The sequence below is a fragment of the Vidua macroura genome, chromosome 18 (genome assembly GCF_024509145.1).
Source record: "Vidua macroura isolate BioBank_ID:100142 chromosome 18, ASM2450914v1, whole genome shotgun sequence".
NCBI lineage: Eukaryota > Metazoa > Chordata > Aves > Passeriformes > Viduidae > Vidua > Vidua macroura.
In genome coordinates, this window is record NC_071588.1 from 2,862,674 (window position 1) to 2,888,785 (window position 26,112).

Consider the following 26,112-nt stretch of genomic DNA (forward strand, 5'->3'; position numbering starts at 1 on the left):
ACCCCACCCGCTAACATGGCCTGTGGAATAGTGCTCACTATTCATTTGTGTTCATTACTACCATTCTCGAATGAGCTGCAGGTTAAAAGCATAAAGGCATTACAATTGCAGGGTTAGGAGATCTTTGGAATTACGAAAATAGGATAAATTTCTAAGTCATAGTCACAGATTTCTCAGTGTTTCCACTTAACAAAATAATTAAATCTGCAGGCATGTAGAATGACCCCTTCAGGATTCACTGTTCTTTCACAGCTAACAAACCTTGAGAATGTTTGTTCCATTCTGATTTCTAAAATTCTCTCCAGGTAAATGAAAGGTAAAAGTGTCTATATCAGCCACGTGCCTTATTCAGTTAAGCTCAGCAGAAAGAAGAGCAGATGAAAAACAAACTTTTAATGCCTTAAATTCTTATTTTCCTGTAAGATAGGTAAAGGAAAGTAGATGCAAAAAACCTCAGAAACTATTCAGTGAGGAACAGTAATTTTATTTAAATCTACTTCATGCTTAAGCATGGTAGAACCTCAATTTAACTTTGGCAAATATCACAAAAAACCCCCAAGAACAAAAAAGAAAACCAAGCAGCCTATACAGAGAAAGCCAAGGATATGGGTCCTCCACAGTTTCACTGCAGAGCAAATGGATTTAGAAGCCTCACTTTTGCTATATCATTTATAACCATGTAATTAAATAAAGGTAGTCTTCCACTATCACTTCTTGACTTCTCCAAGATCTTCAATGCTGTCATCATCCACCTAGGGAGAAAAAGGCACAACACAGCAAATTAAGTATTTTTGTTTTGCATGCCTCCTTCAATGTGCACCCCTGTACGTGCAGTGAAGTGTGGGAGAAGCAAACAGCCCCATTCCAGATCCCCTGCTGTAAATCCTGTATGAGTGACATGTGCTTACAGGACACAGCTGAGCCTGCAGGGCTGGGAATAAAGACAGGCCTATGGGGTTAAACCATAAAGAATTCCACTTGGGAAATGCCAGGACAAGGGAGAGTCAGAGAAAGCCCTTGCAATTACAGCTCTCAGCCTTACATTTCAGTCCAACCCACACTAGCTGATCTCTTTTGAAGCACAAATGTGTGGGGCTTGGGGCTTTTTTGTTTATTTTAATTTTGCAGTATTTTAAGAGGTGTTGAAAAATAGGATGGCAATGTAAGAATACTTAGACACTCACTGTTAAGAAATGGTCACAAAGAAGGCACAGATATTTGACAGCTGCATTTATTCTGACATGCCTCCCTCACTGTAGGGTGGGAATGCAACAACTGCTCTTTTATTTTTGTGCAGCAATCTGTGCTGCCAAAGATGAAACCCTTTTCCAAAATCATTGGTAAATCACAGGCTAGTGTGGAAAAGTGTGTGTCTTCCTGAGAGAAAGAAGGGTTTATTACCTCAGGCCACTTCTCCTGGATTACATCAATAATGTCATCTGTGAAGTCCCCCTGAATGATGATTTCATCTTCTCCTGTTACTGAGGCACCGCAGGAAAATTTCTGAGCAAAAAACCTTTGTGCTTCCTTAAGATCGATTTCTGCCCAGGGGAAAATGAACAATTTAAGTACAGTTGTTGTCATAAAAATATTTCCTCAAGATTAAAGCCAAAATCTTGTTTTAACTTGAAAAAGTAGTGGCACTTTACAGTTGAAGCTCTGCTAGAGTTTCCCCTGAAAGCCAAGTCTGTTGTTTACACCCAAAACATCTGACTCTACAAATGCTTCAAGGTAGAAACTGCTGAATGTCCTCTACATGTTCTGTTGAGGTGAGTCTGCACCATGTTTCAAAAAAAACTGTAACCCTCTTTGTCTGAAAAATCATGGCAGTAAATACCTTAATAATTTATCCCTGTGGGAAGTCAGTGTACCTTTGACATGCTTTGGAACTGCTAAAAGCATCTTTAATGCTTTTATGCTGACTTTAATCTCACAGCTGGAAGCAGATTCCCCCGTGGAATACAGCCAGAAGAAGCATCATGAGGTTAAAGGCAGGCACATCCAATACCAGGAAAACCCAAACTCACCAAATGTGGCAAGGCCACACACTCTTGTGACATATTTTTTCTTTGCTCTGGGAATTTTAGCTATCGTAACTTTCTGTGGCACAGTCTTCTTCTTCTGTTTTATCTGACCTCTTCCACCTTTAAAACAGCATAAGATTACATGATTAATTAAATTATGTCATAGTTCATCAAAGAAAAAAGCATACAAGGTCAGATTTTGTCCCTATAAACAAAGAAACTGTTAACTCCCCAACACAAAAATGTATTTTGCTTATTGTCTGAGATTTACTATTATTTAAGAAAGATCCCATGGTATCAAAGTCCAGTCTGATGGGAAATAACAATATATACATGTGAAATGTGCATTCAAACACAGGTTGCACAGCAGACCCCCACTACAATCAGCAAAAAAAGGGGCTTTTCCCCACACTTTACCAACCACTGTGTTTGGTCTACATTTACATTGTTCCTTGGGCGTAGCTCGAGAAATAAATTTTTCTTTGATATTTTCCACAACTATTTTAACATCCTCATGGTTTGTGTCTGAGGCAAAGCAAGCTGCTCATGCCCATTTCCTGAGGCCACAAGGTCTCGCTTTCCTCAGGCTGCTGGGTTAAACAGAGGATCAAGTTCTGGACACCTGTGCACGACCCCACAATGAACCAGACGTGGAAATGTGAGCCAGCAGCCAACCCCACACCTGTGACAGCAGCCAGCCACAGCACCCCAATTCCACACCATTTAACACCACCCTTCCCCCTGCCTGCTCCTAGGCCAGCCTGTGGGAACACTCCCCATCTCAGGCATTTCTGAGTCAGAGCAAAGCATGCAAAAGATACATTCCACTCATTAGGATTCCTCAAGCCAGATTAAGATCTCAGCTAACTTTGTGTACAGTCATCATGTTTTTCCAGGGTAACCAAAGTTTCATGTTTCTGAGCCTTCTCAGCATGAAAACCTAAAGAATTTATGACAAGTAAACCAACCCCTGTGACTGTTTCTGTTTCTAACACGCAGCACTTCCAATTCTGTTTTATTATAAACTGGCGTCTGAAAATTTTTAGACAGTAAATTTATGCCTTAAATTTCCTTCTGTGAGTTTCAGCAGTGTCTTATGAAGTTTGTTCTTGTTTTCCCTCACACTCTTATAGTCACTCTTACATCATCCTGCTTAACACCATACTGTAAGTTTTCATGGAACTTAAGATTCTAGGAGAAAAATCACCAAATATTTTAAACGCTATTATTTTAGAACCAAAAGCCAGACTGAAAACTAATCATACCACCCCTCATAACAAATTAATGTTGAAATAAAATCTCCTGAAGTCTCTGGGAAAAGCATCCAAGTTACAGAACACGAATTACTGTTGTCACTACACATTGCCTGCTGAGAAGGTAAATTAAACTGGTTACCAAGATACCAAAAATAAAACAGAAATATACGTGGCATAAAATATGACACTTACTGGGTATTAACCATAATTTCTGGAGCATAACACACAACTGACACTGCACAGGCAAATGCATATTAACAGCTCCAGAACTCTGATTTATGGTGGAAAGCATGTTAATTAATTCAGCAGAAAGAGCTCTAAGGATCGAAGATAAAAGTGTGTTTAAATTGTTCCACAGAACTTTGTATCTTCCAAAGCTGGGTTTTGAAAATGTTTTTCATTAGTACTGCTGGGAGGAGACACAGCTGCTAATGGAGACACAGGTAACAAATTTAAAACATGAAACCAAATCCTGTTCTGTGAATACAGAGAGGTGGAAGGAACAAAGGCAAAAGCAGAGTCATGAGGCATTAACAGAGGGAAGCAGCCTTTGTTCCACTCTGCAAGCAGCCCATAAAGTGCTGCTCAACAGGGCACAGCATTCCGGGAGAAATGCCAGCTGATTTCAGCTTGGGAGGAACTGCTCCCTGAGTGAGTGTGACAGTGGTGACAGGGACAGTGGGGCACAGGATGCTGGTCACCTTTCCCTGCCTGGCCCTCCTGTCCAACATTTCCACTGGCACAGACCACAGGGAGGAAGATATTCCCTATATTCCCTATATATTCCCTATATTCCAGAGCTAACCACCAAAATGCAAGGGATTCGTGCCCTGCTGCAGACCAGCAGGTGAGAAAGGGATGCCCCAAACTGCTTTGAAATCAGTACCACAATCAACTATTTAGACCTTGCCTCTCTTTTGCTTCTTCTTCTCCTCTTCTTCTCCTCCTCCCACATTTCCTTGGCCTTCTCCAACCCCAGCTTCCTGTTTAGGTGAATTTTCTTAAATGCAGCAGAAAGGAGAGAGGGGAAAAAAAAAAAAAATTAGTGATCAAATACCCGCAGCTTTACAGGAACAGAAAGTAAGGTAAAGTGAGATTTTGCTGAATCAGTAAACTATGCTGAAGTGCAGCAGCCTTTTGACTGATGCATGTTACATCTTCATTACAGTATTTATGCAAATTAGACTCCAGAAAAGCCTCAGCTCCAAGCTACAGTGACAATTTCAATAAAGGCTCTTGAACAGAGAGAGCCTTTAATGATAACATTAATAATGAAATTCCAAATGCAAACAAATAAGTTCCCCATTATTAAAGACCTTTCCTCCAGCCATCCACTGCAGACTGGAAAGACATAAAATCCAATAAACTAACTCTGATGGGAAACATGTGCATGGGTGACTGTTTATGGCAGGAACCTTAAGAAAGCTCAAATATTATTAATGAAACTACAAATTCATTATTTAGTGTTTCCTGACATTATAAAATTCATTTCACAGCATCCAAAGCATTAACTTTCACATGATACATCAGGAAAAGGAAAGAGATAAGAAGTGGACAAGCTCAGATATTTCTAAATATGTCCAAGGACACATATCAGTTAGAAAATAGAAAATACTCTTACCAACTGTAAGTTTTGCAAACTCATCTGGAAAATTCTTTTCTAACCATTGTCTGCATTTAGTCACATCAGGCATGTATTCACAGTACTAGAGAAAAGTCATATGAATGTTGTTAGTGGAGGAATGACAAAATGCATCACAAATACACCAAAACAGGGCACAATAGGACAGAAGGAAATTTGGACAACAATTAACTCACCTCTGTTGGCAACGAACAGACTGGAGAAAGAAGGAGGAATAAAAAGAACAGATTACAAAAGGAATTTTTACTTTTCACCTTTTTACTTACAGCTTTAGTAATTAAATTCTAAATGGTGTTTCAAAGTCAGGGATGAGTTCTTACATAACTTCTGGTTATAACCACACACTGACTCAAAAACATTTCTTTATTGTTGCCATTCCACATTTTAATCCCTCTCTCATTAGACCTGTGCTCACACGCTCTGCATTAGGATAAAACCATCACAGCAAGAGCTGCCAGTCACTGAGGGAAGGGGAGGAGAAGTCCAAGGTTGGGAAAAGCTACAGAACAAAACACCACATCTACCTGAGGCAAAAGAGACACTGAACAAAGCACCAGGTGGTTTGGTCAGCTTTCCTTTCTCCAAGAGCTGCCAATGTCCCCGAGAGGGGACAGCCAAACCAACTGTGCAGATTTTCACACACAACAGGGCTGTTTCCTACTCTATCCCAGCCTGAAGCAAAATTACATTCCCATCTAAAAACACACCTGCCCAGGTAATTTACTTCTCTTTAAATTTCACCCACCTAACTACAAACGGAACGAGCAAAGAACGCTTCTGAACACAGTACAGCAGCTTAATGCATTCCATTTCTTGCTATCCCACTAATTCCCAGAGGCCTTTTCCGTGCCAATGCCAGTGGCTTCCTGCAGGAAGAGATGTGTGCTCCCACTCCCACCCCAGGCAGGACTTGCCTCCGCAGTAGAGGACCCGCAGGGGGTAATCGGCGTCGGACCTGGCACCGCTCCTGCAGTCAGGGACCACGGGCTCGGCCACGTCCGTGGCCATGTCACAGGCCTGGGGTCACAGGGACAGAATCAGCACCCACGCTCCGGCTCTGGGTCACTCACAGCCCTCCCAACCCAACAAGAGCCCCGGAGGAAATGGGGGCGAGTGTCAAAAGAGAGTGAGAGGAAAACGGGAGTCAGAAATAATGAAGACATGGGGAAAACTGCTACAAAGGGCACCAAGCGGTACTGGAATTCTAGCACGTAAGCCAAAACGCCACAAAATGAAGGGAAATCTTTCAGAAACCCACATGGAATTACAGAACACACTGGGTTAAGGACACCGTGAAGTATCATGTTAAATCAGTGGCACACGAACAGTGGGGGCACTGGGGGCAGGTACCTCTTGCATATTAGCAAAGGAAAGGGGTCATTTAAATCAGTGCCTGAAGAGTCACTATCTGATCCAAGAACACTGGCGAAAAAAACAGAGCATAAAAAAAAGGAAAGTAAACTCAAGCCACTAATGGATTTAATAGTGGTCTACACACACGTTTTAAAGAAAGGGACTTAGAAGACAGGAGTCAACAAGGAAAGAGTTTGGAACACACAAGAAATCCCCCAGGACGATGGGAACGAAGAGGATATGTGTGAGGGGGCTTCGGATGTGGTACAAGCTGTGCCGAGCCGTGAGGAACGCTGAGGGGAAGCTCCAGAGGCGGTGGGTTCGGGGAAGGGGGACAAGGCCAGGCGGGATGGGCACAGCGCGGCTGAGGCTGCTGGGGGCTCCGGAGGACCCCGAAGGGGCGCGGGGGTGCGCCGGGTGTCAGGGGGAAAAAGTGAGGGCGGCTCGGGGAACGGGGACACCGGGCATGCATCACGGACACGGCGGGCTGGGGGGATTCGTGGGGGCAGAACTGAGGGTATGGGGGGAGCCGGGGGGATGCGGTTCGGGTACCTGAGGAGGGACGGGCTCGCAGGGCGGGGCGGTGCCGGGGCTGACGGAAAGGAGGGCGCCGGGAGGATGCTCGGTACAAGCACCGGGGGGATCCCTGCCAGGCGCGGCAGCGCCGCGGCTCCGGAGGAGAGGGAGCGGGCGCGTGTGGGAGCCGCCAGGCGGGGGCTGAGCGGAGCGGGGCGGGGGGGGCCCGGGGGCGGTGTCGGTGTTACCGGAGGCCCCTCGGGCCGCGGCGGGTCCCGGTCCCTCACCGCGCGCGCACGTGCGCCCGCCCCAGCGCCGCCGTCTCGCGAGAGGGGCGTGCACGCTTTGACCCCGCCGGCTCGCCGTAGCGCGGCGGGCAGGGCCATGCGCTGAGCCGTCGGGGGTTCGGCCGAGCTACGGTGCGCCGCGGCGGCCATTCCCCGCCGGGCCGCCGCAGCCATGCCCCGCTACGCGCAGCTGGTGATGGGCCCGGCGGGCAGCGGGAAGGTGAGCGGGGAACGGCGGGGAACGCGGGGGGGCGGCGGGAGCTCCCTGACGGCTCCTGACGGCCGCGTGTGCCTTGCAGAGCACGTACTGCTCCACCATGGTGCAGCACTGCGAGGCGCTGGGCCGCGCCGTGCAGGTGGTGAACCTGGACCCGGCGGCCGAGCTCTTCAGCTACCCCGTCATGGCAGGTGAGCGGCGGCCCCCGGGCACGGCTGGGCTCCGTGCGACCGGACCGCTTCTGTTGCTCTGAAACGGAGCCCATGCAGCGGTGGGGGAAGATGTTGGAAAATCGTTTCAATGAAATAGCGTGTGATCCTTAAATCGGTGAATAATTCTAGTCGGGTAGCAAATAGTGCTCAGCGCCTATGTCAGAGGTTAATGCACTCTTAATCCCTGTATTTACCTGCACCAGTCATTGATACGTACTGGCAGGTGCCTCAGTTTCATGAACAACAACAGTGTTTGTGTCTGAACAAAGATGATACGAAAAGTGCACCTTGACCTGGCCACATAGCTGAGATACTTTCAGGAGAAGAGATTCATTAGAAGATCCAGGACCATAAGAGAAAAATCTGGGGAATGAGACGTTTCCCGACAACCACCAGGAACCCTCAAAAGACCCCGCTCAATAAGTCCCGGGAAGTATTTAGCATGTATTTACTTGGGGAATGAAGGCATTTGTGTAAGTTTCATGACCATAACCTGTTGTGTTTGGCTGCCGGCTGTGCCTGTGGCAGGGAGATCCCCCTGCACCCAGCGCTGCTGTGAAGTCCTGTTGGTTTTCTCAGCTGCCCCGCTGCCTGCAGAGTTCACGCCCTGCCCTTGGGGCCGTTTGTGTTGTCGCAGACATCCGCGAGCTGATAGAAGTGGACGATGTCATGGAAGACGAGTCCTTGAGGTTTGGCCCCAATGGTGGCTTGGTGTTCTGCATGGAATACTTTGCCAATAACTTCAGCTGGCTGGAGGAGAGCCTCGGGCACGTGGAGGATGACTATGTTTTGTTTGACTGCCCAGGTAAACCCACGCCAATGTTTTGGTATCACTCGTCATAAGCGTTGGGAAATTCGCAAATTGGAACATTTGGTTGTGGATGGTTGTGATAGTTCCCATTTTGTTGAGCTATTAACAGTTGTCAGAGTCACTTTCAGGTGTCTCAGGAGTGAACTTGGGCCTGGGCTGATCTGGGTGACTGCACAGATGTTTGGTAGCATCGTGAGCTATAGCAACTGCAGACTAACACTAACTGGAGACCAAAGGAGGAAAAACCCCCTTTTATTTCTTTTCTATTTCACCCAAACACAGTCAGAGCTGCCTGAAAAGAGGGTGCTTTCCTTACTAGTTTTTATTTAAGTGCAGTTCCCCTGTCTGCATAGAACTGTGGACTGTTCCTGTTTGCTTCCCATTCCTACCTGTTAACATCCTGAGTGTGCCCCAGGTCAGATTGAACTCTACACACACCTGCCAGTGATGAAACAGTTGGTGGAGCAGCTGCAGCAGTGGGAATTCCGTGTCTGTGGAGTTTTCCTTGTGGATTCTCAGTTCATGGTGGAATCTTTCAAGGTATCCATTTGAAATCTGTTGATAAAGTTCATTTTTATAAAGAACAAGTCTGAGCCATTCAGGGAGCTGGGTTTGCCCAGAGAAGAAAATTGCCAGGTCCAGGGAGATGTGGTTGCTCTGCCTCAGACACAGCCTGCAGCAAGGACAATCCCAGATTGTCACAGTAAAGCAGCACTGTGAGAGTGAACAGACTGGGACAGGCACAGAGGGATTGTGCAGTGAGTGTTCAGAGTCAAAACGTGACTGGGTAAACCCCAGAGCAGCCTGCTCTGACCTGGAAGTGCTTCTGTTTGAGCAGTTGTAGGAGCCAAATAACCTCCAGAAGTCCCTTCCAACCTAAATTCTTCTGTGATTCCATGAGAGCTTTCTCAGATCCCAAGAACAAGCAGGCCACCTTCCCCATTTAGCAGTAACTATCCCGAGAAGGGTTTGGGTTTTCTTAATGCCCTTTTCAGTGGCAGATCCGTATTTGAGGCTCCAAAAATTGAGGGGGTACTTGGCACCTCCTTTTTCCAACAGAGAGAATGATTCCTCATATGGCTTTGTGTCCGTGTTCATATATTCATTACCAGATTTGGCCTGTGGTTGAGTGTCCTGCGTGTTTGTGTTGTGGTTTTGTGTACTTTAATACATCATTTTTCATCCTCTTCAAGTTTATTTCTGGAATCCTGGCGGCTCTCAGTGCAATGATATCTTTGGAGATTCCACAGATTAACGTCATGACCAAAATGGATTTGCTGAGCAAGAAAGCCAAGAAGGAAATAGAAAAGTAAGTTCCAAAAAATTATTTACTCTGTAGTACAATATACTGAGGCAAAGTTCACTCCAAGTTGAGTCTAATGTTTCCCACAATTAAAACATACTCATTTGGAATGGGAGAAGATGGATTTTGTTTATTTCAAACAATAATCTTTAAACATCTGGGTAGGATGCTTAGCTTAGTCAGAGTCAAAAGAATAGCTCCATGTTTGTACTGATCTCTGGATTTTTCTGTAAATAATTATCTTGGATCTTTTGTGTCATTTTGAATGACAGACTTTCAGTGTTGATGATGACTTTGTTTCTCCAGGTACTTGGATCCAGATATGTATTCTATGATTGAAGATTCTACAAATATATTGAAAAGCAAAAGGTTTAAAAAACTGACCAAATCTATATGTGGATTGGTAGGTACATTGCTTTTGAGCTGGTACCCTAAAATTGATTATCACTTTTTGCTTCTTTTAACTCAGCTTTTTTTTTTTCAGATTAGCATGAGATTCTTGATACTACTGATAAGATACTTTTGATATCAGGATTATAGCCAATACATTTTCTTTGAATTCTTTTCTGTTGGCAGTTTTGGGAATTTGCTGCTGTGTAGAACTTAGGATTGGTAGCCAGGTGTTCTGAGTAGGGAATTGCCAATGGTTTGCAGTGTGACTTTAAATGGTATTTTAGAAGTCCAGAAAAGAGTGGTTTAAGGAAGTGGCTTTGAGTGCTGTGGTTGAGAGTGAACTTTTTGCATTTCCCTGCCAAGACCCTTTGAATCCTTCTGTAGATTGATGACTATGGTATGGTTCGATTCCTGCCTTTGGATCGCTCTGATGAGGAAAGCATAAACATCGTTCTGCAGCACATAGACTTCACCATTCAGTACGGAGAAGATCTGGAATTTAAAGAACCAAAGGTAAGGGACTGTTGGTGAGAAGATGAAAAATTAGAAAGTATCCATAATAGAAGTTGTGATAGAAATATGTTCTTTGCCTTGCTAATAAATTATTGTCTTAGTACGGTTCAAAATAAGCCACGTTTAGTCTTTCAGTGACAATGCTTGTATCATCTTCATTTAGTTATAACAATTAAATTCTTTAATATAATCTTGCATATGCAGGTTGATCAAATGGTTGTTTAAAAGTATTGCTTTGGTTTTCAAAATTAACAGAGTTTTAACCTTCAAATGTCAGAAAGTACCACTGAGATCACTAAGATTTTTCCTGCATGACTGTTCAAAGTCCCCTAATGATTCCTGCGTTCAACCCACAAAGGTTTATGTTTTTCTGTTTGTTTTTTTTTTTTTTTGACAGGAATGTGAAGAGGATAAATCTGCTCTTGTGGATGAATACTTTCAAGATCATGTGGATGAGTAAGAAAGATGTTCAAACTGGGAGGAAAATACTTGGCTTTTGGTAAAAAATAAAAATGAAATTAAAAAACCCCAACCCCTACACAAACACACTTGATGCTTTATCTGTAAAATAACTAATATTTATAATGGAGAGTTAGTTACATGACCTTGTAATTACTTTAATAAACAATTTTTTTATTATGCTTGTGTGTGTTATAAAATACATAGGCCAGTGTTAGTACATATAAAAAAGCAGAGCCAGAACTGGGCAAAAGGTTCAACAGACCAGCAACTCCTGCATATCCACAGGAAAAAGACTCAGAAAAATCTGTATGTGGGAGGTCTTGATCTGGCTGAAGTAAACCATTCAAAAATTCCATTAAACCATTAAAAACTCCAATTAAACCTTTCAAAAACTCCACAGTTGGTGAAACTACCGTGGTTTAATTCACCTCCAGATTGCCACTGGGACGAGCCATGCTTAGGGTGTGTTGAAAGGATAAACCCCAGCCCTGCAGTTGAATTATTGTGACTCACCTTCCAAACCTCCCCACTTTGTCTCCCTGACTCATGCCAGGAGTCAGATACCAGGGGACAATTTCAGCAACGCTGGGTCTCAGGGAAGGTAATGGTTTGATAGCAATTGGAGTGTGCACCTTAAAATATTGTATCCCTCTGAACACAGCGCCTTTGGACCCCTCTTGTGCTTCCTTACATGAAGTGCCCCGCGCAAGCCAGCTGCGAGCGAAGCATCCCGGAACCCATTCCCCGAGCGGGCGGTGCCCGACAAAAGCGCTGCCTCCCGGGACCCCTCCCGGTACCAGCAGTGCCTCTCCGTGGCCGTTCCCAGTACGGGCAGTGCCCGGGCACGGCGATGCCTCCTCCCGGGATCCCTTTCCCGGTGCGCTGCCTCCGGGGCGGTGCACGGCTCCCGCTTCCCCTCCTCGCACCGCCTCTGCCGCTGCCTCATTTCCTGCAGCGTAGGCGGAGGAGGAAGCTCTGTGCCCGCTGTCCTGCCCGGTTCGCCCCGCTTCCCTCCCGCCCGGCCCCGCCGAGCCGCCTCCTGCCCTTCGAGATGCCGGTGAGCGGCTCCGCGCCCGGCGCCGCGCGGCCCCGGCGGCGGCAGCGCGGGCAGGAGGGCGCGGGGCGGCGGGGCCGGGCCGGGGGCGGCGGGGGCGATCCCGGGCCGGGGAAGGGGCTCTGCTTGCTGCGGGGTCCGGCCGCGGGTACTGCGGGGGGAAAGAGGGGCTGCAGCTGCGGGGAGCGCTGCTGAGAGCGGGGCATGGCTCTTCGTGGGAGGCTGCTGCAAGGCCGGCGCCTTCCTCTTCCTCTTCCTCTTCCTCTTCCTCTTCCTCTTCTCCTCCCCCTGCCACGGATCCACCCGCAGCCGGGAGGGTGCGAGCCCCGGCAGCAGCGGGGGAGAGGGCGGTCACAGCAGGGCTTTGCTCTGGCTTTGTTCACACCACCACTCCGTGAAATAAACTGCTTTTTGCATCCAGCCTCTCCCAGTCACATCCTTCTCTGCCCCCCGCAAAAGGTGGGTTGTGAGATGAGGGATTCCCAGTGGCCTGCACAGCACCTTGGAAAGTGCCTAAAACTAAACTCATTAGTTGTTTAAAATCGGTTTTCCAGGAAGAATTTGTTGTATGCAGAAAGCTGGCTTGTTTTTCACTTAAATCAGTTTTGTTGGAGTTTTTTTGGTTTTTTGTTTTTTTTTTTTTTTTTTTAACTACATTAAGCCTGGCTTTATTTATAATGATCCACTATTAATAGCCAGACATGGAAATAAATTACCTATTTTTTAATGACCAACTAACTTTCAGTGCAATGCCCCAAAACTCAGGCAGGTGAGCAGGGCTGTTACCCCTTGGTGCTGCCAGGATTGGGTAACAGGATGAGGCAGCCTGGGGATGAAATGTGCCTGCAGACCAACAACACAGATTTTATCCCATCTCCTGGTGCTTTCCTGGTCTTCACCAGAATGGCACTAAGATCTGGACCTAAATAGAAAATATCAATTGTTTGTGCAAGGAAAAATGCTGGAAGCATCACAATGAACTAGGCTGTGACTCCTGTTTGATGAAGACACGTGATTGGATATGGAAGTGTCTATTTTCAGTAGGATCAATAACCAGCTCTCCCTGTCTCTAGGCTTACCACTCCACTTTAATGGACTCAGACACCAAGCTAATTGGGAACATGGCACTGTTACCCATCAGAAGCCAGTTCAAGGGCCCAGCACCTCGAGAGAGTAAGTTTATAATAATCTCTGAATTATTGGATGTAGCTCATCACCTCAGGGGATGCTCTAAGCCAGCCCCAGCAAGAGTGATGAGAAGAGTCACTGGTGGGAAATGGAAGGCTTTGCAGTTTAGAGAGGAGGGAAGTTTTCAACTACTTCAGTTGTGCAAATCATAGAAAATAATTATGCACAGATACCTGTGCTCCGTGTTGTGCTGAGTTAGTGGTTTCAGTAATCCAAGCCTCTGGTTGCTGTTCTGGTGCTTCCCCCTGTGCTCCTGGGCAGGGTTTTGAGGAGGCTGTGGTGGTGTGAAGCCTCTGTGTCAGAGGAAGTGGGGTTTAGCCACAGAGAACTCGCGCTCTGGGCTGCTCTGAGGGACAGCAGCACTTACGGGTGTGGGGCTTCAAAAACTGCAGTGAAGTTCCAGGCACCCCGAAAGGGCCCACGGGCAGCCAGGTACAGATTTCCCTTCAACACCTGAACTTCCCAGCTGTGGGATTCCCCAGAAATGTGGGGTTCAGTTTGAAAAGGGAAATGGAAAGGAAATGTTTCTGGATTTAAGCAGTCTTGGATTGTAGCAGAGGTCAGATTCTCACTGTGTTCTGCCCGCCTCCTTTATTTTAAGAGGATAATGGAATCTGAGTGGTTGTGCTTTCTCAAAAAACTTTTTCTATCCTTTTATGATGTTAAAACTCTGATGAGTTACTCAAAAGTGATAGAAAAGTGAGGAACTGCTGAATTGCTGCTGTTTGTGAAGTGATACCAGAGGGGAAGGAGAAGGGAGTAGGAAGTTTAAATATTACAGTCTGAACTGACAGTGTTTCAGAAGTTTTCTGTTACGTGGTGATGACTTCTGCTTTTTGTAAATACCAGGGTTTTGCTTTTGCAGTAATCCTTATTTATGTATTTCAGTGAGTAAAAGTTATGACAAATGTAGTGTAACAGTGCACTGCTTAACTCTGTATCTCTTCTTTACAGCTAAGGACACAGATATTATAGATGAAGCCATCTACTATTTCAAAGCTAATGTTTTCTTCAAAAATTATGAAATTAAGGTAATTTTTTGAGATACTGAGCATATTCTACTTCTTTGGAGGGTTGGTGCTGTGAATATAAATTTATTTTCAGGGAAGTAATTCTAAGATCACAAAAACTGCCCTTCAACTTAAAGTTGGGTAAATGTCATGAATTGCAAATCTCTCTTTCATGGGGAAACTATAGCCCAAAATGGCTTGAATTAATTCCTGTTTCAGACTTTATCAGTTCCACAAAGTCCTCCCATCTAAGGTTCCTGCTCTTGTTTTGCAGAATGAGGCTGACAGAACACTGATCTATGTGACCCTCTACATTTCTGAGTGCCTGAAAAAGCTGCAAAAGGTAAGAAAACTGAATTCCTGTGCAGGTGGGAAACAGTCTGTTCTGAGGATTGTTCTAAGGAAAGGAATTCCTGATAGTCTCCTTCCAGGGGAGAATAATCCTGTTCACCCCAATCCCAGTTGTCAGAGCCTCAAATACCTCAAGGCTGTGTTGCTCTTCTTGATGAGTTTTCATGTTCCAGATTCGTAAAGTATTTGGGTCTAATGTTCTGTCAGCTTTTGTTCATAACTGCTAACCCAATGTTTGCCTGGTTCTTCCAGTGTAACTCCAAGGGCCAGGGAGAGAAGGAAATGTACACACTAGGAATCACTAACTTCCCAATCCCAGGGGAGCCTGGCTTTCCACTGAACGCCATTTATGCCAAACCTGCCAACAAGCAGGAGGAAGGTAAGGCTGACCCAGGGCCTCTGAGGGTCACACTTTATTAACTGCACTTTTGTTAGAAAAATTACTTTAAACCTAAATCTTCTAAATCTGCTGTGTCTTCTGAAGGCAGCACAAGCTGGATTTTCTGACCTTGAGGATTCCCCAGGTTCTATAGATAAATTGAGCTAATCAACTCAGCCAGCTGGGAGTGCCTGCAGATGTGAAACTCCCTCTGCTTTAAGCAGCGATGTCTGATGTGTCCCTGTTAAATCCAGTTTGGGTTGGTGCTGCCCAGTTTACCCTGGTTTTGCTGTGCTGCTTTCAGAGGTGATGAGGGCCTACCTGCAGCAGCTGAGGCAAGAAACCGGCCTTCGCCTTTGTGACAAAGTGTTTGATCCTCAGAGCGACAAGCCAAGCAAGGTACGAGTTCAGTGGCATCAGCACAGAGTTAGTGAGAGGTCGGGGGTGTTTGTTCAGCCACGCGTGGAGAGAAGCAAGATGAGGGGGTGAGGGTAACTTCAGCCAAGCCTGTCTGATTTTGCAGTGACATGGCAGCTGCAAGTTGTCAATAAATTTAATCTAATGTGATATGACAGTGAATGCCACTTTGGGTTACTTTCAAAAGCAGGGCAGTAATAAGAAGGTGTCTGGTTCAGCTCTTCAAAGCACTGCACATCTGCTCGTGGCTGGGGTTGCAAATGGAGTTCACAAGCAGGAGAGGTGCTGTTTCTCTTCCCAGGCAGCTCTGATTTGAGAGCTGCTTTGAAGTCGACTGTTTTGCCTCATGTCCAGATTGAAAAAATCACTAATCAATGAATGAGTCACCTCCTGAGTGTTCACATGTTTCATGTGCTAATGTGACTGCATTTAATGTCAAAATCACTTAGGCTAATTTACTTTCAAAGGCAGAGCTTCCTGATGCATCCCTCATTTATGATTGTATTGGAATAAAATACAATAAAAGTAAAATAAGACAAAGTAGAATTTCTCGTTCTAATTCAAAGTCCTGTAATATGAACTCATTGTGTCCATTCCTGTTGTCTTGTTCACCTCAATTCAAGTAGAAACCAGTGTGTAAAAAAACTATGTGTAAAATATTTGTTGTGTGTCAGAGACTGAATACTTTAAAGTCAGTGGAAACCACTTCTGATTTTCTGACTCTGTACTTCCTTCTGCAGTGGTGGATCTGCTTTGTGAAGAGGCAGTTCATGAACAAGAGTCTCTCAGGCCCTGGGCAGTGAAGCAAAGTGGCAACAACTTTAAGCATTTCCACAGCAAGATGTTTGAGTCTTTTGCCTTTTGTTTTGGATACATTTTGTACCAAGAAAGAATTAAGTGCTTATGAAGTAAAAAAAAAAAAAAAAAAAGAAAAAAAAGAAAAAAACCAAACCTGTCAATGAGTGATAGAGGGAGAACAAAAAAGATAAGTTGTGTAAGCAAATATTATTAAGCTGGTGCTTAATAAGTGATTTCTAACGTGCTGTTTCAGATGCAAGCTCTTTGTAGTCGTGGCTACAGCATTTAAAACAGGGCTTGTATTTAAGAGAAGTGGGCTTGGCTGTGGGGCAGGGGAGCTGTGTCATTGCTCTGCTGGCTGGAGTCTGGGTGTCGTATGTCCAGGGAAAACAGACCTCTCACGCTGTGTTGTCCAGTGCAGTGATTTTTACCTTGTTTTCAATAAAATTTGCTTGTAATTAATGTGGGAACTACTGTGTGTCTTATGGACAGCCTTCAAAGAAATCAAAGAGGTTTTTTCTTGTTTGGTGAAAGGCTTTGGGGTGACCTAATTGTGGCCTTGGAGGTTTTGAAGGGAGCCAACAAGAGCCTGGAGTGCCAGGACAAGGGGGAGTGGCTCTGAGCTGACAGAGGGCAGGTTTATTTTGGATTCTGGAAAAAAAATCTTCCCTGTGAGGGTGCTGAGGCCCTGGCACAGGTTGCCCAGAGAAGCTGTGGCTGCCCCATCCCTGGAAGTCTTTAAGGACAGGTTGGATGGGGCTTGGGGCAACCTGGGATAGTGGAAGGTGTCCCTGCCCATGGGTGGAATGAGATTATTTTTAAGGTCTCTTCCAACCCAAAGCATCCTGTGATTCCATGATTACTGTGTAACATTAATCAGTAGGAAGTGACTCATTCTCACTGAAAACTGGGATTAATATAGGCCCTGCAGTTTGTAGCCATTTAGCTGTTTATTTAGCAGTCTGTCTCCTCAGAGCTGTGCTCCCAAAATGCCTTTACAGGGTAACACAGGCAGATCCCACACAGCTGGGTCTGTGGCTGCCTTCCTGATGGTGCATTCAAACACTCACAAACTGGTAAAAAGTGGCTGTCCTGAGGATTTCTGGAAGAACACAAATCCACTTTTAGTTTATTCAGGTTTTGTTCCTCGATGGCAGGACTTGTGTCACAGTCACCACAGAGCACTAACACACTTTTTAGTGTTACCTGAAGCCCAGTGCTGGTGACGTTTTGCTGCCTGCTGTATTTGTCTGCTGAGAGCTGTGTTCCTCTCCCAACAGCAATGATGGCACGTCCAAACTGAAAGTTCTCACCGATTCCATTTTTAGGAGTAGGATAGCCATGTTTTAAAATGTTTCTGTAATAAAGGTGGGAAAATAAAGTTTATTATTCATCTCTCAGTCTATCCTTGTAGTTAACGGAAGGCCCAGTGAGGCATTTCCCAGAAGAAATGTAGGTTTTGAAAGGTTTTTCTCCTCCTTTACCAATTTTTATATGCAGGAGCGCCGTTAACTCGGGAGACCTCACTCACATTTAGCTGCCGCAACCATCAGCGTATTCGCAGAAGGACAAAGGGCGGACTCGGGAGCTGTGGAGGCACGGACAGTGTGTGTCTCGCCCCGGAGCACCCAGAGGAGAGCGGATCCGCTCACAGCCCTGCCCGGCCCCCGCTCTCCCCTCACGGCCCTGCCCGGCCCCGCTTCTCCCCTCACGCCCGTTCCCGCCGCCGCGAGGGCCCCTTGGCGCGGGCTGCCCGCCGCGCGCCTGTCGGGCCGCGCGGGCAGCGCCTCGGCCGCCTGCAGGCGGCGGCGCGCGAGGACCCCTGGGCGGCGCCATTTTGGAGTGGCGGCGGGCGGCGGCGGCAGCTCCGTGGCCGGTGCCTCGCTCGGGCTCTCTCCCGGTTCCTCCCTCGCCCCGTCCCGTCCCCTCCGCCCCGCCGGCGGCAGCAGCATGAGTGTGGTGGAGCACGTGCGCGAGATGGCGGCCGCCGGGCTGCACTCCAACGTGCGGCTGCTCAGCGGGCTGCTCCTCACCATGAGCGGCAACAACCCGTGAGTGCCCCGCCGGCAGGGGGGCGCGGGGCGTGAGGGAGCGGGGCCGCTCCTGGGCTCTCCCTGTCCCCGTCCCCGTCCCCGCCGGGGGTGGAGCCCGCCTCTGTTCGGGTTTCAGCATCAGCGTCCCTCTGGGGTGCCCGCTACAGCACGGGTGTCCTGGCAGAGAATCATAGAACCAGCAAGGAAAGAGCCTTGAAGGTTGTTTTGTTTCAGCCCTCCTGCCATGGGCAGGGACACCATCCACTATCCCAGGTTGCTCCAAGCCCTGTCCAGCCTGGCTTTGGACACTTCAGGGATGGGGCAACCACAGCTTCTCTGGGCAGCCTTTGCCAGGGCCTCACCACCCTCACAGGGAGGAATTATTCCTAATGCCCAATCTAAGCCTGCCCTCTGTCAGTGTGAAGCCATTCCCCCTTGTCCTGGCACTCCAGGCCCTTGTAAATTGTCTCTCTCCGTGCTTTTTGTTGACTCCCTTCAGGTCCTGGAAGGCCACAGTTGGGTCATTTGGTCTGCACACATATTAAGAGTTTTATAGAGGGGGTTTTTATAATGTAGGAACAGGGATTAGGACCAGAACAGCTGTACAAGGAGCTGGGTTGCCTTTTAAACCTGAGTCTAAACAAAACACTGTTCTTTTAAACTTGAGTTCAAACAAAACTCAGTTCTGAAATCTGAACCAGCAAAATGCTGGATCCTTACCTAGTAAAAGGTGAATGAATCCTAGGAGAAAGTTGATGCAGTGTAATGGATGTTTACAGCCTGTGGCTTGTTACAGAAAGGATGGGGGCAGTGGCCAAGCAGCCAAACATTGAGCTGCTGTTGCTGACGAGGTGTCAGGAGTGGCTGTTGGATTTGTTTGTTTACAGATAAAAGAAATTGGTGAGATAAGCCCTGTGTGAGGAGTCAGTGCTGTTACCCAGTGGTCCTTCCAGTGCAGTGAAGGAGCTGCAGCAGTTGCAAGTTGAAGCCAGACAAATCAAAGCTACAAATACTTTGGATCTGTAAGGTTTGGATTCTTTTGCAGCCATCTGATCTCAGCCTCTCTGTCTGCATTTCTTCTAGGGAGCTGTTCTCTCCCTCTCAGAAGTACCAGCTCCTTGTCTATCATGCAGACTCCCTCTTCCATGACAAGGAGTACAGGAATGCTGTCAGCAAGTACACCATGGCCTTACAGCAGAAAAAAGCCTTAAGTAAAACCTCCAAAGTCAGGCCTTCTACTGGGAATGCTGCATCAACACCCCAAGGCCAGGTATTTAAAAATTGATAACGTGCTTCATCAAGTGATCACCTTCCCCTTTCCATGTAATGTTGCTGACTCAAATCTTGACAGAGTCACTGAGGCTGGAAAAGATCCTTTAGACTGAATCCCTGCCAAGTGCATCACTAACCACATCTCTGAGCATCACCTTTACATGTCTCTTAACCACCTTAGATTGTGCATTTATCATGTCAAATAAACCTGACATTTAAGGCTAATTAGTTGGATAATATCTGTGGTGTTTTCTAATGCAAAACTTAAAATGGTCTCCAGCATGAAATTTTTCAGTATGTGTACTTCATACTTTTAATTTGAAGACAGGAACAGTATGAACTAGCAGTGAGTTGCAGTGTTAACTTACATGCACCAGATATTTTTCAACACAGTATAAATATTTATGAGGAAACCTTATTCAAATTTTCGTACCTGATTGAACCAACATCATATTTAAATCTTTTATTTTTTGTTTCAGTGTTTACCATCAGAAATTGAAGTGAAATACAAAATGGCTGAATGTTACACAATGCTGAAGCAAGATAAAGATGCCATTGCTATTCTTGATGGGATTCCTTCCAGGCAGAGAACTCCAAAGGTGAATTCTGTCAGGATTTTGTCACAACCTCGTGGTCAGTGTATCTCTAGGGCAGAACATATTATGTAGGTTTAATGGCATTATGTCTTTTTCATTAGTTAAATATTGTTTGGTAGCATTTCCTAATTTTAAATTAGCTGATTTGGACCCTTTTCTTTAAAATAATACCAATTTTGTATTTCCTCTGATAGAAAGAATTTAAAGAAAAAAAATTAAGGAATTAAATGTTTTGTGCATCTTTATTAACTTCTTGTATAGTTGGAGCAATGCCAAATCCTTGAAAGGCTGGAGACTTTGGCAAGTAGAAGGTTTGCTAGTGCTCCACCTTTTAAAATCTTTTAATCCTTTTCAGCAACAGTTTAGATAATGTTAAATATTTAGATCCCTTTGTGGTCTGCAGTGCCAAATCTGTGGAGTCTTTGCTCGCTGGCTCTGTTACTCAGAGGGGCTTAAAAGATTAACACATCAGATCAGTCAACTGTGTTTCATGTTAAATTGTCCTAAAAGTGTACATGGCTTAAACTCCAGTTAATTCTGAGTGTTCTGACCAACTTGCAGAACAGACAAAGAAGAAAAGATTGAGAAAAGCAAACCTTTTGCCTATACAGACCAGCAAATGAAAGTGCTGCAGCAGAAACAAGCTACTTGTGTTGTGAGGAGCTCAGATAATTTCTGTTCCTTGGTCAATCATGGCTCCATTCAGAAGCTGAATGGAAACTTTCTCTGACTTGCCAAGCTAATTCAAACACTTGCATGGACACAGAGGGATTCCTGGAAGAGACTGATTAATGGATGTACAGATCCTTCTTGGCATCATGTGCTTGCCCATCTTTTGTCTTCTTTGATGCAAAACACAGGTTTCAAGGTGCACCGTGCACGTGCAAAAGAATGTAGATTTTATTTCTGTACTCAGAAAGAAGCCACAGTTTCCATTTTGTACTATATGGTACCTTGGAGTGTTCTCAGAAATGCAGGTTCTGCTCAGAACAGAGGCAGGCAGGCTTGAAGACAGAGTTGTGACCTTTCTTAGTGATTCTTTCTCCTTCCTCACACTCGACTGTCCCCACATTTCTGTTTTCTGCAGATCAATATGATGCTGGCAAATCTCTACAAGAAGGCAGGCCAGGAGCGCTCCTCGGTGACGAGCTACAAAGAGGTGCTGAGGCAGTGTCCCTTGGCCCTGGATGCCATCCTAGGTGGGTGTCTGCACTCTGTCAGCACTGCAGTGTTCAGCCCTGTTAAAATTTTAATTACACTTCTGTAACTGTCTTGCATTTGCATGTCATGCCCACACTGTAGAAATTGTAGCAAGCCCTGTGACAGCTGTTTGTCAAGGGAGGGAGTTTCTGCTCCTCAGACAATTTGTATCAAAAGCAGTTTTTGGGTGGTTGAGACTGATGTATGAACCCCTCTAAGCAGGCTTGCTCTCGTTGTCGGTGAAGGGAGCAGAAGTGGCCTCCATGACCATCAACATAATCCAGAGCATTCCCAACTTGGATTGGCTCTCCGTGTGGATCAAGGCATACGCCTTTGTGCATACTGGAGACAACACCAGAGCAATAAACACCATTTGGTAAGAGTTGAAAGAGCGTGGTGCAATCAAATCATATATAAATTCTTATATATAATGGTATTCAAAATGTCTTTTATAAATAACAGGCATTTTCTTTTCCCTTTAAGCTCTTTAGAGAAGAAGTCATTGCTGAGGGATAATGTGGACTTGCTGGGGAGCTTAGCAGACCTATACTTCAGAGCTGGAGACAATAAAAACTCTATCCTAAAATTTGAACAAGCACAAATGCTGGATCCTTACCTAATAAAAGGTGAGTAAATCCTGAGAGAAGGTTGACCTGAAGAGTAACAGCTACATGCAGTGGAATATTGTATATTGTTTACCCAGCTTTCAGTTCAGAATTGACATTCAGAAGCTGCATGTCTTGAGCCCTTCTAGGTAGTTGCACAGTTTAAAGTAGGTGTTTGTGGTTTGTGTGGCTTTTTTTTTTCTTGTGAATGAGCTTTCTATTTCTTGAGGATTGATCCCCCAACGTGTGTCTTTAGGAATGGATGTTTATGGTTATTTATTGGCTCGCGAGGGTCGGCTGGAGGATGTGGAGAACTTGGGCTGCCGGCTCTTCAATATTTCTGACCAACATGCAGAGCCCTGGGTGGTGTCTGGGTGAGTTGTTTTCTTTTCTTTCTCGCCTCAGCTCTCCATGTGCTGAATGTGGTGGGTTACAGCTGACACAGTGGGTTCAGCTTGTTTTGTTCAGAAGGTGCTTTTCTGTCCTGTCTGTTGTGTTCTTGGGTAACTCTCTGTAAATATCTATTGTGTTTTTTTCCTGTATGTGAAATTTAGAGTTACACACCTGTGCAATACCAACAATATATTAAATACTAACAGTTTTAATTCCTGTACTGGGTGTTTTTAAATTTCTGAAGCAGTTCTTTTCTTAACTTCAAGTACAAGAAGTTCAAAACCCCCATGACTGCGCACAGGCACCGCAGGCAGCGTGTGTTTACAATCCCTCTCCTTTTTCTGTAGGTGTCACAGTTTCTACAGCAAAAGATACTCCCGTGCCTTATACTTGGGAGCCAAAGCTATCCAGCTGAACAGCAACAGTGTCCAGGCCCTGCTGCTGAAGGGAGCTGCTCTGCGCAACATGGGCCGGGTGCAGGAGGCCATCATCCACTTCCGGGAGGCAATCCGGCTGGCGCCCTGCCGCCTCGACTGCTACGAGGGTGAGCCCTGGGCAGCTGCTCACAGCTGCTCTCCGTGAGGGATGGTGCCATGCTGGTGGTGAGGGAAGGGAATGGACAGCAGTTCTTTCCTCCTGTAAATAACTACTACCCCAAAACCTACGGTGTGGTCAGGTGAGGGATGCGAGAGAACGCCTGGGTTTGTAAGAATGATGTTCAAAAAGGGGTTTTCTTGGTTTTTGTTTGGTTTCATCTGGAGGTAAACAAGACTTGGGTGTTTTGAGCAGCTCACTTTTGGATGATGATGGTAACTGATGGTTAGTTCTGCTGGGAGCTTTGTTTTATTGTACTTGTTGAAATATTTAAATCTTGTTGATCTCAACAGCAGCTTCAAGTAGTGAAAAGTCCAGGTGAAGTACTAATTCTCTCAGTATTGGAATTGGACAAAAACATTAGATTAGGTGTACTTAGGTTGGAGTTTTTTTTCAGTGCCTGACCATTAATAAACATCAAGTCAATTATCTGTAGAATGAGTATGTTGACAAGCATGGATTCACTTTCTCTGTTACAATTTATATTTGCTTATTGGAGTGTCAGCTGTTCAACACCCGAGTGCTACTAAGAGCAAATAATAGTAGAGAGCTGAGTGCTTGTGGTGCTGACTCAAACCCTGAAGTGTTTCCAATCTGACATCACCAGGTCTCATCGAGTGTTACCTGGCATCCAACAGCATCCGTGAAGCCATGGTGATGGCAAACAACGTGTACAAAACCCTGGGGGCAAATGCACAGACCCTCACCCTGCTGGCCACAGTCTGCCTGGAGGACCCAGTCACACAGGAAAAGGCAAAAACATTGCTGGACAAAGCTCTCACACAAAGACCTGACTACATTAAAGCTGTGGTAAAGAAAGCAGAACTTCTCAGTAAGTTCCTTTTTCCTCTGGGTTGGTTTGTTTAAAAATACCCTTGTACATGGAAAGGTGTTCTGGAGCTACTACATCCATGTGAAGGATGTGACAGTGATGATACAGTCCAGGGGTTTATCAGTTCTATCCTGAGGGAAAAATCACAGGATTTAATTGAATCCAGCAGCTGATATTACAATTAAAGCAATTGCAAACAAAGTGTTTTGACTTCAGAGTAGATGTAATTGTGAATGTAACAGCTATTGCAAGAAAAAGTCATTGTTTAGAGTTAATCTGCTGGAAGCAGAGCACTGCTCTACTGACAGGTCTAGAGGGACAAATAGCCTTGTGTTGGGAAGACCGTGAACACTGTGACTTTTTATAGATTTGTCTCAGCTATTGATTTAAACAGTAGTTTTGCCTGTGAACAGGCAGGGAGCAGAAGTATGAAGATGGGATTGCCTTGCTGAGGAATGCCCTGGCCAACCAGAGTGACTGTGTCCTGCACCGCATCCTGGGGGACTTCCTGGTGGCTGTCAACGAGTACCAGGAAGCCATGGACCAGTACAGCATAGCCCTGAGGTAAAGCACCCCTGGGACTGCAGGAGCTTTAAAAGAACCAGTAATCAGTTTCACTGAGTAAAAAGATGAGCTCTTGATGGATTAGGATGGGAATCAGAGGTGGCTTTGTATCATTCTCCCTTAAAATAACAAAACCACACAAATGACACCCTGCTCGTGAGTTGGTTGGTCTTAAGATTTCAAACTGAGAAGTGAAAAATGTAGGAACTGTATTAATGCTAAATATGTCACTAGGCTTGTGATTCCTTGACTAACAAAAGGATTAAGGCATGGAATTATTTATAGTTATTAATTATTTTATAGTCAGACTTTAGGATCCATTCCTTTACACTAGAAGGTGAATGTAGAAATTAGCTGTTTGATAAATTTAAATAGTATGATTCAACTTAACATAATCTAAATGCTATTTTAGGGTGTTACTTTGTTAAATATTCCCATGTTTTGATTGCAACATCTTCAATTTGCCTTAAATCCAGCACATTATGTCCTCTGCAAACTTGCACAGTTTAAATGGGTCAGCTGGTTCTTGCCTGCATAGATTATATTTAGTCAGAGTCATTTAAATTTTTACTGCTTTCATGTTGCTTTATAATTAGTATTGTTGGGAGAGGTGACTAAGTTTTCTGGAAGAGTGGGATGTTTAGATAAACGTGTTCTCTGGGATCAGAACTGTTTTATAAAGAGATTTAAGACTCAGTGTTACAGCAGCTCAAGGGGAAGTTGCATCATCATCTAAAATAAGCTTCCTGATGATGTTAAACAGGAAGTGCAGACAACAGGATGAGATTTTATTGTTACTCTTTACACTGAGGCCACAAAGAGAAAAAAGTTTCAAGACAATGCTTTATTTTCCTTCCTTTCTTCAGTTTGGATCCAAACGATCAGAAGTCACTGGAAGGATTGCAGAAAATGGAAAAAGAGGAAAGTCCAACAGATGCCACCCAGGAAGAAGATGTGGATGACATGGAGGGAAGTGGAGAAGAGGGGGACTTGGAAGGCAGTGACAGCGAAGCAGCTCAGTGGGCAGATCAAGAACAGTGGTTTGGGATGCAGTAAAAGCCTCCTGCTGCTTGTTTTGGCACTTGAACACACCACTGGGGCCACTCTTCTTAGAAGAATAGAAACCCTGATTCTTTTTCAGTAACAAAGGACTTGTTTTTTTTTAATAGACTCTGAAAGCAATTAATAGTTCTGTGCATCTCAATACTGTGGAGATTCTTGATGCTTCTTATTTATTAAGTGTAAGGGACTAACTGCATCCAAGGTTATTTGCAACTTTCATTTTGAAAAATTCCTGGTAAAACTAAAACCATCAGAATCTGAGGTGTGTAATGAGCCTGTTGTTTGTGATGAAGACAATGTCTGAGTTCTGTCCAGGGCTGAGTGTGCTTGGGCCAGTTGTAAATACAGTGGTTTGTACTCCTTTGTGGGAAAGGCCATGCTCATTTGTGTGCAGCCATTTGAGTCTGGGGGAGCTGCTTGAGTGTGGCTGAAAGCAGCACTGTTCTTTTGCTGTGTTTGTTGAATTAATTTGTCTTTTTCTAGGGCATTACCTGTGCTGTCCAGGATACATTTGGGACAATAAGCAATTTGGACTTCCCAGACACTTTTTGTAGCTGACTAATTTCTCTGTGTACAGAATTGAGCCAGTGGTGGAGAATTAAAGTCATTTCTTCAACCCTTACTAAACACTACAATCACTTAAACTCTGTACATGAGCATTTATTTTAAAATGCAGTTTAGTTTTATTTCAGTATGTTTCTGGAAGGTTTTGCAGCAGTGACTCAAAGCACTTTACATTTTGTGTACTGACATTTAAAATGCTATAAAAAGAATT

General features: G+C 45.1%; 4 protein-coding genes and 1 long non-coding RNA gene across 7 annotated transcripts; 3 read left to right on the forward strand and 2 right to left on the reverse strand.

Annotated features, from left to right (window-relative positions):
- Window positions 1-463: 463 nt before the first annotated feature.
- DENR (density regulated re-initiation and release factor) lies at window positions 464-7,252 on the reverse strand. Of its 2 annotated transcripts, none has more exons than XM_053993613.1 (8): window positions 7,040-7,252; window positions 5,837-5,939; window positions 5,099-5,118; window positions 4,902-4,986; window positions 4,191-4,280; window positions 2,028-2,144; window positions 1,402-1,541; window positions 464-752 (listed from the first exon to the last, which is right to left on the reverse strand). In XM_053993613.1, exons 1-8 carry the CDS (start codon window positions 7,250-7,252, stop codon window positions 708-710), a joined length of 813 nt encoding a protein of 270 aa, XP_053849588.1. In that variant the 3' UTR covers window positions 464-707. The 2 variants fall into 2 exon arrangements, with proteins under 2 accessions (XP_053849588.1, XP_053849589.1); XM_053993614.1 differs by having other exon boundaries at window positions 6,828-7,125.
- GPN3 (GPN-loop GTPase 3) lies at window positions 7,215-11,162 on the forward strand. Its single transcript, XM_053993612.1, has 8 exons — window positions 7,215-7,298; window positions 7,378-7,486; window positions 8,145-8,312; window positions 8,734-8,858; window positions 9,512-9,627; window positions 9,928-10,024; window positions 10,399-10,527; window positions 10,925-11,162. The coding sequence occupies exons 1-8, from the start codon at window positions 7,251-7,253 to the stop codon at window positions 10,985-10,987; spliced, it is 855 nt and encodes a 284-aa protein (XP_053849587.1). The 5' UTR covers window positions 7,215-7,250; the 3' UTR covers window positions 10,988-11,162.
- Window positions 11,163-11,822: 660 nt separating this feature from the next.
- On the forward strand, window positions 11,823-16,648 carry ARPC3 (actin related protein 2/3 complex subunit 3). Its single transcript, XM_053993615.1, has 7 exons — window positions 11,823-12,046; window positions 13,117-13,216; window positions 14,186-14,262; window positions 14,516-14,584; window positions 14,845-14,971; window positions 15,276-15,370; window positions 16,129-16,648. Exons 1-7 carry the CDS (start codon window positions 11,840-11,842, stop codon window positions 16,189-16,191), a joined length of 738 nt encoding a protein of 245 aa, XP_053849590.1. The 5' UTR covers window positions 11,823-11,839; the 3' UTR covers window positions 16,192-16,648.
- Window positions 16,649-16,923: 275 nt separating this feature from the next.
- LOC128816201 (uncharacterized) lies at window positions 16,924-17,903 on the reverse strand. 2 transcript variants are annotated; one of them, XR_008439809.1, is made up of 3 exons: window positions 17,671-17,903; window positions 17,393-17,543; window positions 16,924-17,288 (listed from the first exon to the last, which is right to left on the reverse strand). It is a non-coding gene; the product is annotated as an uncharacterized LOC128816201 (long non-coding RNA). The 2 variants fall into 2 exon arrangements; XR_008439810.1 differs by having other exon boundaries at window positions 16,925-17,288; window positions 17,718-17,902.
- Window positions 17,904-18,006: 103 nt separating this feature from the next.
- On the forward strand, window positions 18,007-25,598 carry ANAPC7 (anaphase promoting complex subunit 7). The gene is made up of 11 exons (XM_053993404.1): window positions 18,007-18,237; window positions 19,303-19,489; window positions 19,971-20,090; window positions 21,175-21,286; window positions 21,510-21,663; window positions 21,771-21,913; window positions 22,149-22,266; window positions 22,633-22,829; window positions 23,487-23,711; window positions 24,125-24,275; window positions 25,142-25,598. Exons 1-11 carry the CDS (start codon window positions 18,137-18,139, stop codon window positions 25,329-25,331), a joined length of 1,698 nt encoding a protein of 565 aa, XP_053849379.1. The 5' UTR covers window positions 18,007-18,136; the 3' UTR covers window positions 25,332-25,598.
- The last annotated feature ends 514 nt before the right edge of the window (window positions 25,599-26,112 follow it).

Excerpts from the sequence above, each read along its gene's own strand:
- GPN3 (XM_053993612.1), top strand. The coding sequence starts at position 7,251 with ATGCCCCGCTACGCGCAGCTGGTGATGGGCCCGGCGGGCAGCGGGAAG. Across the intron at positions 8,859-9,511 it reads TCATGGTGGAATCTTTCAAG|TTTATTTCTGGAATCCTGGC; the intron begins GTATCCATTTGA and ends ATCCTCTTCAAG. Across the intron at positions 10,025-10,398 it reads CCAAATCTATATGTGGATTG|ATTGATGACTATGGTATGGT; the intron begins GTAGGTACATTG and ends ATCCTTCTGTAG.
- DENR (XM_053993613.1), bottom strand. The coding sequence starts at position 7,252 with ATGGCTGCGGCGGCCCGGCGGGGAATGGCCGCCGCGGCGCACCGTAGC. Across the intron at positions 5,119-5,836 it reads GCGGGTCCTCTACTGCGGAG|TCTGTTCGTTGCCAACAGAG; the intron begins GCAAGTCCTGCC and ends TTCTTTCTCCAG. Across the intron at positions 4,281-4,901 it reads GTTTGCAAAACTTACAGTTG|AAAATTCACCTAAACAGGAA; the intron begins GTAAGAGTATTT and ends GCTGCATTTAAG.
- ARPC3 (XM_053993615.1), top strand. The coding sequence starts at position 11,840 with ATGCCTCCTCCCGGGATCCCTTTCCCGGTGCGCTGCCTCCGGGGCGGT. Across the intron at positions 12,047-13,116 it reads TCCTGCCCTTCGAGATGCCG|GCTTACCACTCCACTTTAAT; the intron begins GTGAGCGGCTCC and ends CCCTGTCTCTAG. Across the intron at positions 13,217-14,185 it reads GGGCCCAGCACCTCGAGAGA|CTAAGGACACAGATATTATA; the intron begins GTAAGTTTATAA and ends TCTTCTTTACAG.
- ANAPC7 (XM_053993404.1), top strand. The coding sequence starts at position 18,137 with ATGAGTGTGGTGGAGCACGTGCGCGAGATGGCGGCCGCCGGGCTGCAC. Across the intron at positions 21,287-21,509 it reads GGCCCTGGATGCCATCCTAG|GCTTGCTCTCGTTGTCGGTG; the intron begins GTGGGTGTCTGC and ends CCCTCTAAGCAG. Across the intron at positions 22,267-22,632 it reads GAGCCCTGGGTGGTGTCTGG|GTGTCACAGTTTCTACAGCA; the intron begins GTGAGTTGTTTT and ends CTTTTTCTGTAG.